We start from the raw sequence: 14,067 nt of genomic DNA, 5'->3' as shown, positions 1-14,067 counted from the left end.
CTGATGGTGGCTTGAAAATAAATTGAGGAAATCTTTGTCTTCCAGAAGAGCTTTTGCAATCTACGGTGTCTGCCTTGGCTCAGTGGGGAGCACTCTCATCTCTAAGTCTGTAGGTTACGGGTTCAAGCCCAACTTCAGAAACTTGAGCACAAAATCCAGGCTGACACTTCCAGTGCAGTGCTGAGGGAGTGCTGCACTGTCAGAGATGAGACACTAAACTGAGGCTCCGTTTGTTCTCTCAGGTGGATAAAAAGGATCCCATGGCATTAGTTCGAAGAAGAGCAAGGGAGTTCTCCTGGAGCCTTGGCCAATATTTATCCTTTAACCAGCATCACTACAACAGATTATTTGGTGATTAGCACATTGTTGTTTGTGGGCTCTTTCTGTGCACAAATTGGCTGCCACGATGCCTACATTAGAACAGTGACTACACTTCAAAAGTACTTCATTGGCTGTAAAGCACTTTGGGACGATCTGAGATCATGAAAGCTGGTATATAAATACAAGTCCTTCTTTCCTGGTAACATGGGTTCTAGTTAAGGACCTAACTGCCTAGAATTCCATTCATCTCCTGCAGAGTAGTGGGTGAGACATGAGTACATTGTTTTAGCAGCTGATATCCTGTGTGTGTTTGTCAAATTTATTAGAGTTTTTTGAGGATGTAACTAGCAGGGTAGATAAAGGGGACCCAATGGATGCAGTATATTTGGATTTCCAAAAGGCATTCGATAAGGTGCCACATAAAACGTTATTACCAGAAGATAAAAAATCATGAGATTGGAGGTAATGTATTAGCATGGATAGAGCATTGGTTAACGGAGAGAAAACAGAGAGTAGGGATAAACAGGTCATTTTCAGGTTGGCAGGCTGTAACTAGTGGGGTGCCGCAAGGATCGGTGCTGGGGCCTTAGCTATATACAATCTATATTAATGACCTAAATGAAGAGACTGAGTGTAATGTATCCAAGTTTGCTGACAATACAAAGCTAGGTGGGACAGTAAGCTGTGAGGAGAACACAAAGCGTCTGCAAAGGGATATAGATAGACTAAGCGAGCAGTAAGGTGGCAGATGGAGTATAATGTAGGGAAATGTGACGCTATTCACTTTGGTAGGAAGAATAGATCAACAGAATAGTTTTTAAATGGTGAGAAACTTTTAAATGTTGGTGTTTGGGTGTCCTTGTGCAAGAAACACAGAAAGCTAGCATGTAGGCATGGCAAGCAATAAGGAAGGCAAATGGCATGTTGTCTTTTATTGCAAGGGGGTTGGAGTATAAGTGAAGGAAGTCTTGCGACAATTGGTGGCACAGTTTTGGTCTCCTTAATTGCCTTGGAGACGGTGCAACAAAGGCTCACAAGATTGATTCCTGGGATGAGAGGACTGTCTTATGATGAGACTTTGTGTAGAATGCGCCTAAAGTCTCTGGAGTTTAGAAGAATGAAAGGTGATCTCATTGAAACATACAAGATTCTGAAGGAGATTGACAGGGTAGATGCTGAGAGGTTGTTCCCCCTGGCTGGAGTGTCTAGAACTCGGGGGCACTGTCTCAGGATAAGGGGTAGGCCATTTAAGGCAGAGATGAGGAGAAATTTCTTCATTCAGAGGGTTGTGAATCTTTGGAATTCTCTGCCCCAGAGGGCTGTGGATGCTGCGTCTCTGAATATATTCTTGGCTGAGATAGATAGATTTTTGGAGTCTAGAGGAATCAAGAGATTATGGAGATTGGGCGGGAAAGTGGAGTTGTGGTCGATGATCAGCCATGATCTTATTGAATGGTGGAGCAGGCCTGAGGGGCCGTAAGGCCTACTCCTGCTCCTATTTCTTATGTTCTTACCTTATATCCAGCAGGAGGCTGAGCTGACATTTCCCAATGCGATGGAACGGCTTTGCTTTGAGCTGGGCTGTCTTTTCCCTGGCCTTTGCTGGGAAAGGAAGACAGCAATTAATTGAAGAGTTTTTCCATGATATCAAGTCGCCTCCAATGGTGCTTTTTAAAAACTTTCTTTGAACACATTTATTAGTTATAAAAATATTGGCGATGAGAAAAGAGACTGTTCTGATTGACAGTCAAGATTCATCCAATTGGGTAATGGAAAGTTCATTCGCTTTCTAATTCGCGTGGGAAGGTTGGGGAAGGAGGGGCGGGGTGGGGTGGTTGGAGGTGGGAGATCATGTGATAAAATCTCCTGCATTACATCCAACCAGAGTTGCCAACCCTACTCGGGACGTTAAGCAATCTTATCGCAAGTCCAACTAATAGTCACACAAATAATGTTGGTGATGCCAGTTCCATTCATGTTAGAATAGCCTGATGTATCCACGGAGATTATACTCATGGGAATGAGGGTAGGTAATATGACTGACAGGCCTGCTGGCAAATCCCTGCATGGAAGATGTCACGAGACCCTGCACCCTGTTTCCAGAGGTCAGAATTAACAGTAAAAGATCATTGTTCAGGTGGCACTTGGATTTTGAACAAAGGGACCTCGAGACACAGCTCTTGGCTCATATTTGAAAGCTAAGAATGTACAAGGCTGGGCCTTTCGATTCCAAGTTGTCGCGAGAGAAAGGTCATGGCAAAATCAAGTCAGTTGTCCCACAAAAAGGACAGAGGTGATGGTTTTTAATTTAATGATGGGGTGCTCTGGGTATGGTAGTGCACTGGTTTTGTTACTGGATTAGTAATAAAGGGCCCAAGTTTCGGGCCGCGCCTAGAACTGCATAGCCCCGACCTGGACTCCCATTTTTCGTGCCAGAAAGTGCGTCTAAAAAATACTTACCGATTCTCCGGCTCCCTGCAGGTCCTCTGGAGTTGGGCGCGGCGCAGCACGAGCTGTGGGGGGGCGGAGCCAGGTCCCTGCGCTGAAAACAGTGCCGGGACATCTGCACAGGCGCGCTACAAGTGGGTGCGCATGTGCAGTAGCTCCAGGCACCCAAAACTGTGTGGGAGGGGCCCTAAGCACGCAGCCCCTAGCCCTGGCCGAATGGCCTCACTGGGGCTGCGTGGATCAGGCTGCACCTCCCACGCCCAGCTCCTGCTTCCTCCCGACCCAACATCCCCCCCCCCCCGCCCCCCCACACACGGTCTGGACCCGACCCCGGACCCGACCCCCCCCACCCCCGGACCAGACCCGACCCGACTCCCGCTCTCCCCCCAGCCCCCGGACCGCCCCCGGACCTGCCCCCCGCTTCCCCCCCCCGCCCGCCCCGTCCCCGGACCGGACCCGACTCGACTCCCGCTTCTACTCCCCCCCCCTGCCCCCGAACCTGACCCGACACCCACTCCCCCCCCCCCCCCGGACCCGACCCCCGGCCACCTACCTTTAAATCTGGTGCTGGAGGTGGGCCCCGCCCAAAGTCTTGGGCCCGGCCGGGTCCGGCCCGTTCAGCCTCCCTCTCCCCTCTCCCCTCCCTGCTCTCCCTCCCTCTCCCCCCCTCTCCCCCCCCCTCTCCCTCCCTCTCCCCTCTCCCCTCCCTGCTCTCCCTCCCTCTCCCTCCCTCTCCCCCCCTCTCTCCCTCCCTCTCCCCCTTCTCCCCCTCCCTCTCCCCCTTCTCCCCCTCCCTCCCTCCCTCCCTCTACCCCTCCCTCCCCGCCCTCCCTCTCTCCCCCCCACCCCTCCACCCCCCTCCCCCGTCCCCCCTCCTCTCGCTGTCAGAAACACAGACACAGACAGACAGAGAGATAGAGACACTGACAGAGACACACTGGGGGGTGGGGGAGGGGGGGCCATCCCAGCACGCTGTTGGAGGGCTCCCGGTGCTGCAGTCGATAAGTAGAAAATGTTTATTTATTGATTTTTTAATTAATTTTTTTTGATTGATTTATTGGTTGATTTATTGATGTATTTATCATTTATTATTGATGATGGCTCTTTATTTGTAAAACTGAAGTGTTTAATGTTTGTAAACTTCCCTTTAAACCCCCCCCCCCCACCATTCCCTACGCCTGATTTTCTAAGTGTAGGCAAGGTTTTTCTGAGCGTACAAAAATCTACACTAACTCCATTCTAAGTTAGTTTGGAGTAACCTTTCGCTGCCTAAACTTTCAAAACGGGTGTAAGTGGCCGGACATGCCTCCTTTTGAAAAAAAAAATCTGTTCCAAACTGAAACTGTTCTAACTGACTAGAACTGGAGCAAACTAAATGCCGAGAATTGCAATTTCTAAGATACTCCATTCTAAACCAGTTGCTCCAAAAAAACAGGAGCAACTCAGGCCGAAACTTGGCCCCATTGAGGCTTGGATTAATCATCTAAAGAATGTGAGTTCAAATCCCGAGAAATTCAGTTTAAAAGAAATCTGGAAATATAAAATTTCAGTATGACAAGCTGTCGGATTGTCATTAAAACCCAGCTGGTTCACTGATGTCCTTCAGGAAAGCAAACCTGCCACTCTTACCCAGTCTGAGAACATAACAACATGAGAAATAGCAGCAGTAGGCCAAACGGCCCCTCAAGCCTGCTCCGCCATTCAATAAGATCATGGCTGATCTTTCTTCTCAACTCCATTTTCCCGCCCTATCACCATATCCCTTAATGTTCGGCCTAACTGTGACTCCAGTCCTACACCAATGAGGTTGACTCTTAATTACCCATTGTAAAATGATAAAGGCGTTTCACAAGAGCATTATCAGACAAAATTTGACACCGAGCCACATTAGGAGATATTAGGACATTTGTTCAAAGAGGTGGGTTTTAAAGAGCATCTTAAAAGAGGAGAGAGCGTGATAGAGAGGTTTATGGAGGGAATTCCAGAGCTTAGGGCCTAGGCAACTAAAGGCACGGCTGCCAATGTTGGAGCGATTAAAATTGAGGACGCGCAAGAGGCCAGAATTGGAGGAGTGCAGACATCTGGGAGGGTTGTAGGGCTGGAGGAGATTACAGAGATAGGGAGGTGCGAGGCGATGGAGAGATTTCAAAACGAGGATGAGAATTTTAAAATTGAATCATTGCTCAACCGGGAGCCAATGTAGGTCAGCAAGTACAGGGGTAATGGGACTTGGTGTGAGCTAGGATATGGGCAGCAGAGTTTTGGATAAAGTTAAGTTAATGGAGGGTGGAAGATAATTACCATTATTAATTGACAGGCAAGTTTAAAGATCAGTCCGATTCTACTCCTGCACCCTTCTGCCGCTCCACCTTCATCCTGGCACCAATATACATCTTGCAATTACGTGTCAGTACCTGTATATCTGCCTTTCCATTTCCTGTTCCGAAATGAATCTCGGTCTCCTTCGGATTTCCCTGCATGTTCCAAGAATTGTATTTTTCTGAATCATTGCTGAACATGAAGGGGAAAAAAGTAACAGCTTCAATCTATACTAAAAATATTCCATATATTTTTAGTTGCTAAATAGAAATGCAGTGGATTCAAGCAACTTCATACTACAACACAGCCTTGCTCTTCACTCTGATTTCCCAATAATTACTAAGGTTCCCACAGATAGCAAGATGATTTCAGTGTTGTAAGTGTGTAATTGTGTTTTATATTTGCTGGAAGCTTGGCAAAATCTGCTAAGCTGCCTGTTTGCCTGGGTTCCAATGTCAGCTTTATCTTCTAAAGCTTTGCTGGCTCATTCTTTCGGATGTGGACACAGGTCGCGTGAATCTGGACTGATTCGTTCCTTGTTGAGCGGAATGGCCTCTTGGTTGAGGACTGGTGACACAAAAGCAGCATGTTATCCAACCACACTTTGCCGTGCATTTATCCACTAAGTGTTTGGGAGAGTTGACCCCCTCTGCCTGATTTCTTGCACTGGTCCTCTTTACAATCCAACCTTTCCCATTGCATTGTACATCTGAGCTGACTGAAATTTGGTGTTGGTAAACATAAAATAATAGGTGTCAGCGTGGCTTAGTGGGTAGCACTCTCATCTCTGAGTCAGAAGAGGTTGTGGGTTCAACTAAGTCCCACTCTAGAGCCTTAAGCCCAGAATCCAGGCTGAAAATTCACAATCCAATTTACTTCCAGTCCTGCTCAAATGATATCATGAATATAGACAACAGTTGCAAGCAAATGGTCACGCTCCACTCCAGAGACTTGAGCACAAAAATTTAGGATGACACTCCAGTGCAGTACTGAGGAAGTGCTGCACTAACGGAAGTGCTGTCTTTCAGATGAAACGTTAAACCGAGGCCCCGTCTGCCTTCTCAGGTGGATGTAAAAGAGCCCATAACACTATTTAGAAGAAGAGCAGGGGAGTTCTCCCCGTGTCCTGGCCAATATTTATCTTGCAATCAACATTTAAAGAAAACAGATTATCTGATAATTATCACATTGCTGTTTGTGTGCACAAAATGGCTGCCGCATTTCCTACATTATAACAGTGACTACACTGCAAAAATTCTGTCATTTGCTGTAAAGCTCTTTGGGACATCCTGAGGTTGTGAAATACACCATATAAATACAAGTCATTCTTTTTCTTTTTAAAAATTATGATTAAAATAAAAAGCCTTTCTGTATATTAGATAAATGGAAATCTGGTTTGTCCACATCCTGAGGTGACTGTACCTTCAAAGTCCACCATGTATTGATGATTCCCTGCCAGGAATACCAGTTCCTCCTTGCTGTCTGCCAAATACAAGTTTTCCAGGTCAGCGGATGTCACTGTGGAAGCACTGCCTGAACCTTCCTGCCAGATTACAACACAACAGGTGAGCACTAGGAGAACGATTCTTCAAACAGACAGTATGGAGTAAACATTTACAAAGGTGATACCAGAACTGAGAGGGTACATCTATCAGGACAGGCTGAACAGGCTCTCGAAAAGAGATGGCTGAGAGGTGATGTGTTAAAGGTCTTTATAATTATGAAGTGGTTCAGTAGGGAATATGTTGGCAAAATGTTTCCACTTGTGGGGGAGTCCAAAACTAGGAATCATAAATATAAGATAGTCACTAATAACTTAAAATAAGGAATTCAGGAGAAACTTCTTTACTCAGAGAGTGGTTAGAATGTGGAGCTCACTACCACATGGAGTGTTTGAGGTGAATAGTATAGATCCATTTAATGAGAAGCTGGATAAGTACATGAAGGGGAAGGATAGAAGTGTATGCTGATAGGGTTACATGAAGAGGAGTGGGAGGAGGCTCATGTGAAGCATAAACACTGGCATAGAACTGTTGGGCCAAATGGCCTGTTTCTATGCTGAAAATTCTATATAATTCCTCTTGGACGGTAGGGAATTGACAATCAGTTTCACACCTCAAGGTGTCAGTCATGGCTCAGTGGGTAGCACACTTGCCTCTGAATCAGAAGGTTGTGAGTTCAAGTCCCACTCTAGGGACTTGAGCACAAAGTCTAGGCTGAGATTCCAGTACCGTACTGAGGTGTAGTCTTTTGGATGAGATGTTAAAGCAAGGCCCTATCTACCCTCTCAGGTGCATGTAAATGATCCCATGGCACTATTTCTCCCCAGTGTCCTGGCCAATATTTATCCTTCAATCAACATCACTAAAACAGATTATCTGGTCATTATCACCTTGCTGTTTCTGGGAGCTTGCTGTATACAAATTGTCTGCCGTATTTATTACATTACAACAGTGGCTACACTTCATAAAGTATTGGATGTAAAGCACTTTGGGACGTCCTGAGGTCGTGAAAGGTGAAGAAATGCAAGTCTTTCTTTCTATTTTATTTCAACGGGAAAGAATAGCGGGTGGAATGTAAACCGGGCAGCCGATTCACTATCACCCGCTTTGCTCTACCATCCAAGGTGCATTTACAGCCCGATGTGTTTAAGAGGAGTCCTGATCCCAGACAGACACTGTGTTCACTGATACAGGGCCAGGACTCAGCCTCCCAGTCAATGGTCACTTTGACCAGAATTTGCCCTGAGAATGAGTTAACTTTTTCAAATTAACATTGGAGTAATTTGATTATTGTTCACTGGCAACGAACAGCCAAGCGGTGACTGAACACCCTAGAGGGGTTGATCTCACTACCAGTGTGCCTCATTTAAAAATAGTGTTGAATATTGTTTCATTGGTGAATGCTGAAGGGAATGATTTTGCAGGCTATTGTGTTTGATGGTGCAAGTGAACCTAAATTAATATTCCAAGAGGAGCAGTGCCCGAGGCCCAGCCCGGCGCCATTGTCCAGCAACAGTGGGACACAAGAGGAGCTAGCCACCGCCGGGAGCAGCACGAGCCGACCCAAGAGGGGGGACAGAATCAAAGTGTGATGTCACCGGAAACCAGGTAGCTGATTGGCTACGTATTTTGGAGCGAGGTCGGGAGGAGCAGCGTTGTCGGGACCCAGGTGTGAGGTTGGGTAAAAGGAGCGAGGTCGGGACCCAGGAGAGAGGTCGGGGCCCAGGGGCGAGGTCGGGACCCTGAAGCGGGGTCGGGAGGAGCAGCGAGGTCGGGAGGAGCAGCGAGATCAGGACCCAGGAGCGAGGTCGGGGCCCAGGAGCGAGGTCAGGGCCCAGGAGCAGGATCGGGGCCCAGGAGCGAGGTCGGGAGGAGCAGCGAGGTCGGGGCCCAGGAGCGAGGTCGGGGCCCAGGAGTAGTTCGGGGCCCAGGAGCGAGGTCGGGACCCAAGAGCGAGGTCGGGACCCAGGAGCGAGGTCGGGACCCAGGAGCAGGGTCGGGGCCCAGGAGCGAGGTCGGGACCCAGGAGCGAGGTCAGGGCCCAGGAGTGAGGTCGGGACTCAGGAGCGAGGTCGGGACCCAGGAGCGAGGTCGGGACCCAGGAGCGAGGTCGGGACCCAGGAGAGAGGTCGGGGCCCAGGAGCGAGGTCGGGATCCAGGAGCGAGGTCCCGACCCAGGAGCGAGGTCAGGGCCCAGGAGCGAGGTCAGGGCCCAGGAGCGAGGTCAGGACCCAGGAGCGAGGTCAGGGCCCAGGAGCGAGGTCAGGACCCAGGTGCGAGGTCAGAGCCCAGGAGCGAGGTCAGGACCCAGGAGTGAGGTCAGGACCCAGGAGCGAGGTCAGGGCCCAGGAGCGAGGTCAGGACCCAGGAGCGAGGTCAGGACCCAGGAGCGAGGTCGGGAGGAGCAGCGAGATTGGGAGGAGCAGTGAGGTCAGGGCCCAGGAGCGAGGTCGGGGCCCAGGGGCGAGGTCGGGAGGAGCAGCGAGGTTGGGAGGAGCAGTGAGGTCAGGGCCCAGGAGCGAGGTCGGGGCCCAGGAGCGAGGTCGGGGCCCAGGAGAGAGGTCGGGGCCCAGGAGCGAGGTCGGGGCCCAGGAGCGAGGTCGGGGCCCAGGAGCAGGGTCGGGGCCCAGGAGCGAGGTTGGGGCCCAGGAGCAAGGTCGGGGCCCAGGAGCGAGGTCGGGCCCGGGAGCGAGGTCAGGACCCAGGAGCGAGGTCGGGGCCCAGGAGCGAGGTCAGGAGAAGCAGCGAGGTCGGGGCCCAGGAGCGAGGTCGGGGCCCAGGAGCGAGGTCGGGGGCCCAGGAGCGAGGTCAGGGCCCAGGAGTGAGGTCGGGGCCCAGGAGAGAGGTCGGGACCCAGGAGCAGGGTCGGGGCCCAGGAGTGAGGTCAGGGCCCAAGAGTGAGGTCAGGAGGAGCAGCGAGGTCAGGACCCAGGAGCGAGGTCGGGGCCCAGGAGCGAGGTCGGGGCCCAGGAGCAGGGTCGGGGCCCAGGGAAGGCACAGCACTGGTCAACAACGAGTTCGGGAGGCCTACACTGCATCCTATGAAACACAGGGAGAGAGGACCTGTGGAAGGAGGAAAATAGGATTATGTGTGTGTGTGTGTGTGTGTGTGTGTGTGTACTAGGCCCATGTCTTGGATCCTCTTGCCATTGGACCAAGACCTTGCTCTGCCAAACCCATGTGGTAGCTGGTGTGTAACGGCCATGCCACATTAAAAGACCGTCATGGTCAACCCCAACAACGACAGACCGGAACGCCATAATACTTTTGTTGCCTGGGAACTCAAGACAAGTCTCAGCGGGCAGGGGAAGGCCAGCTCAAGGAACAAGGTGGTGATTACACCTTCTTCTGGAAAGACAAACCAGAAGAAGAATGCTGCCTCCATGGGGTTGGCTTCACCATAAATAATTAACTAGTTGGGCGACTCTGGAGACTCCCCTTGCAGAATAAACGAACGCCTCATGACCCTTCAGCTCACCCTAGCCCGGAACCAGTGCGCTATGGTCATCAGTGCGTACGCCCCAACACTGTAAGCTACAGACGAGACCAAAGAGGAATTCTAGTCCAGCCTTGAACAATCACTGACCAGAGTCCCAACGGGCAACAAGCTGATCCTCCTTGGTGACTTTAACGGCAAAGTTGGAAAGGACACAGACCTCTGGGGAGGTGTGATCGGCAGAGAGGGGGTAGGGAAAGCCAACCCCAGTGGTACCCTCCTCCTGACGAAATGCTCAGAACATGGTGTTGTCATAACCAACACCTCGTTCAGTCAGAGAGACAAGTACAAGGCCTCATGCAATACCTTCGCTCCAAGCATTGGCACCTGCGAGACTAAGTCATCGTCCGAGCAAGGGACCGCAAGGATGTCCGTATCACCCGTGCCATGACAGGAGCTGACGACTGCTGGACGGACCACCGGCTAATCCGCTCTGATGTCTCCATCAATGTAGCCCCAAAACAGCGGCAGCAACAGAAACACTGCTGCAGGAAAATCAACGCTGAAGCACTCAAAGACCCTGCTAAGAAAGCCCTATTCAGCCAGCACCTCACTACTAATCTGACGACTTCCAGTGAACCGGAGATGCAGAGTGTCCACAGTGCCTGGTCTGCCCTCAAGGCCTCCATAATTAGCACCTATGAAGAGACGCTTGGTCACTCCACCAGGAAACATCAAGACTGGTTCGACGAGAACGACCAGGAGATCCTGGGGCTAATAAGCCGCAAACGCAAGGCAATCTTGAACTGGAAACAGCAACACAACTTGAGATCAAGGAAGCAGCTCTATAGACGTCTGAAGGCCGAGGTCCAACATAAAACTTGTGACCTAAAGAACAGATGGTTAGTGGAAAAAGCGCAGGAGATCCAGCAACTAGCCGACAACCACAACGTGCGTGGATTCTTTAGCGCAGTCAAGACCACCTACGGCCCAAGTACCCAAGGTCCTACCCCACTGAGGGCCAAGAACGGAGAGGCACTCATCAAGGACAGAGAGGCAGTCAGTGCCCGCTGGAAGGAGCACTTCGAAGATCTCCTTAACCAAGACTCTGTCTTTGACGCGAGTGTCCTCGACTCCATCCCGCAGCATGCTACCCGCCACCATCTCAGCACAACTCCAGCCCGACATGAGGTTGAAAAAGTTATTCGACAACTGAAGAACAACAAGGCTTCAGGAGCAGATGGAATCCCCACCGAAGCACTAAAGCATGGCAGAGAAGCACTAATGGCGCGAATCCATGAACTCATTTCTCTTATTTGGAAGGAAGAGAGCATGCCAGGGGATCTCAGAGACACTGTCATCGTGACCATCCTCAAGAAAGGTGACCAGTCTGATTGTGGTAATTACAGAGGAGTTTCCCCGCTGTCTGCCACAGGGAAAGTCATCGCAAGAATCCTTCTCAATCGCCTTCTCCCAGTGGCTGAAGAGCTCCTCCCAGAGTTGCAATGCGGATTCCGCCCACTAAGGGGCGCAATGGACATGATCTTCACCGCGCGTCAAATTCAAGAGAAATGCAGGGAGCAGCACCAACCTCTGTACATGGCCTTCTTTGACCTCACAAAGACTTTCAACACTGTCAAATGGGAGGGATTATGGAGTGTCCTCCTCAAATTCGGCTGCCCTCAAAAGTTCGTCACGAGCCTCCGCCTGCTTCATGATGACATGCAAGCCGTGAGCCTGACCAATGGATCCACCAAAGACCCAATAGACGTGCGGACTGGGGTCAAGCAAGGCTGTGTCATCGCACCAACGCTTGTCTCGATTTTCCTTGATGCAATGCTCCATCTCACCCTCAGTAAGCTCCCTGCTGGAGTGGAGCAAATCTACAGAACAAAACAAGAAACTGTTCAACCTCCGTCACCTCCAGTCCACATCCAAGGTCGTCCCATCCTCTGTCATTGACTTATAGTAAGCAGAAGATGCTTGCATTTGCGCACACTCCAAACCATCGTCAACAGCTTCACCGAAGTGTACGAGAGTATGGGCCTTACACTAAATATCCGTAAGACAAAGGTTCTCTACCAAGCTGCCCCCACCACACAGTACTCCTGACCCCGATTATCAAGATCCAGATTATTGTGACTGAAAGGCTGTTTCCAGTGGGGTTCCGCAGGGCTCAGTACGAGGTTCCTTGCTTTTTGTGGTATATATCAATGATTTAGAATTCAATGTAGGGGGTATGATTAAGAAGATTGCAGATGATACAAATATTGGCTGTGTGGTTGATAGTGAGGAAGAAAGCTGTTGACTGCAGGAATATATCATGGACTGGTCAAGTGGGCAGAGAAGTGACAAATAGAATTCAATCCGGACAAGTGTGAGGTAATGCATTTGGGGAGGGCTAACTAGGCAAGGAAATACACAATAAATGGTAGGATACTGAGAAATGCAGAGGAACAGAGGGACCTTGGAGTGCATGCCTACAGATTCCTGAAGGTAGCAGGCCAGGTAGAGAAGGTGGTTAAGAAGGCATACAGGATACTTTCCTTTATTAGCTGAGGCAAAAAATATAAGAGCAGGGAGGTTATGCTTGAACTCTATAAAACATTAGTTAGGCCACAGCTAGAGCACTGCATCATCATCATCATAGGCAATCCCTCGAAATTGAGGAAGACTTGTTTCCACTTTAAAAGTGAGTTCTCAGGTGGCTGTACAGTCCAATACAGGAAATACAATATCTGTTACAGATGGGACAGACAGTCGTTGAAGGAAAGGGTGAGTGGGGAGTCTGGTTTGCCACACACTCCTTCCGCTGCCTGCGCTTGTTTTCGACATGCTCTCGGCGACGAGACTCGAGGTGCTCAGCGCCCTCCCGGATGCTCTTCCTCCACTTAGGGCGATCTTTGGCCAGGGATTCCCAGATGTCAGTGGGGATGTTGCACTTTATCAAGCAGGCTTTGAGGGTGTCCTTGAAATGTTTCCTCTGCCCACCTGGGGCTCACTTGCTGTGTAGGAGTTCCGAGTAGAGCGCTTGCTTATATTTATGGACCTAATTTCTGGTCTCATTGAAGTTTACAGCACAGAGGGAGGCCATTCGACCTATTGTGTCTGCGCTGGCCGAAAATGAGCCATCCAGCCTAATCCCACTTTCGCCCACAAGTGAAAACATCTTCTCTGCAGCTACCCTATCAAACCCTTACATAACTTTAAAGACATCTATCACCACTCAGCCTTCTAACTTTAGCCTGTTCAATCTTTCCGGATAGGTATTAGCTCTTTGTTCTGGTAGCATTCCAGTAAATCTTTCTTGCACCATCTCCAGTGCCTCTATGTCCTTTTTATAATACTGAGACCAGAACTGTGCACAGTACTCCGTGTGATCTAACCAAGGTTCTATACAAGTTTAATATAACTTCTCTGTTTTTCAAATCTTTCCCTCAAGAACTGAATCCCAGTGCTTTGATTTCTATTTTTATGGCCTTATTAATCTGCGTCGCTACTTTTAGTGATTTGTGTATCTGTACCCCCAGATTCCTCTGTTCCTCAACTCCACATTTTCCAAGGGATATGTGACCTCTTTATTTTTCCTGCCTCACACTTGTCTATATTGAAGTTCATTTGCCAATTATACGGCCATTCTGAAAGTTTATTAATATCTTCCTGTATTTTGTCACAGTCCTCCTCTGTTTTTGGTTTTGTAGCCAGTTTGTTATCTATTCTACTACTTATTGCCTGATTCTGCATGATCTGACCTTATTCATGAGTCTACTATGTGGTACCTGTTATAAATGTGGACTTGTATTTACTCTGTACAGCCACCAGAGGGCTCATTCCCCAGAGTCCCAAGGGATCTCATAATCCCTTGGGTGCACAGGTATTTAAGAAGGCTTCACAGGTTGGAGAGGCACTCTGGAGACCTGCAATTAAAGACCAAGGTCACCTTACTTTGCGCTCACAGTGTTTAGTCTGACTCTTTCTCCATACACAACAACTGGCGACGAGATACAGATAGTGAACCCAAAGATGCAGAGAACAGTGGGC

At 49.6% G+C, this 14,067-nt stretch overlaps 1 protein-coding gene across 1 annotated transcript in view; it reads right to left on the bottom strand.

Moving 5' to 3' along the window:
- LOC139260052 (protein mono-ADP-ribosyltransferase PARP12-like) overlaps nucleotides 1-14,067 on the bottom strand; it is a 67,315-nt gene that overhangs the window by 10,218 nt on the left and 43,030 nt on the right. Inside the window, exons 7-9 of the mRNA XM_070876163.1 lie at nucleotides 6,511-6,631; nucleotides 5,184-5,280; nucleotides 1,836-1,923 (exon numbers count right to left, since the gene is read on the bottom strand). Of these exons, the coding sequence (XP_070732264.1) occupies nucleotides 1,836-1,923; nucleotides 5,184-5,280; nucleotides 6,511-6,631 (306 nt within the window). The remainder of the gene's footprint in view (nucleotides 1-1,835; nucleotides 1,924-5,183; nucleotides 5,281-6,510; nucleotides 6,632-14,067) is intronic.

This window comes from Pristiophorus japonicus, chromosome 3, assembly GCF_044704955.1.
Source record: "Pristiophorus japonicus isolate sPriJap1 chromosome 3, sPriJap1.hap1, whole genome shotgun sequence".
Classification (NCBI taxonomy): Eukaryota; Metazoa; Chordata; class Chondrichthyes; family Pristiophoridae; genus Pristiophorus; species Pristiophorus japonicus.
The sequence above is the reverse complement of the archived record's forward strand: the minus strand, read 5'-3'. Positions and strand labels throughout refer to the sequence as shown.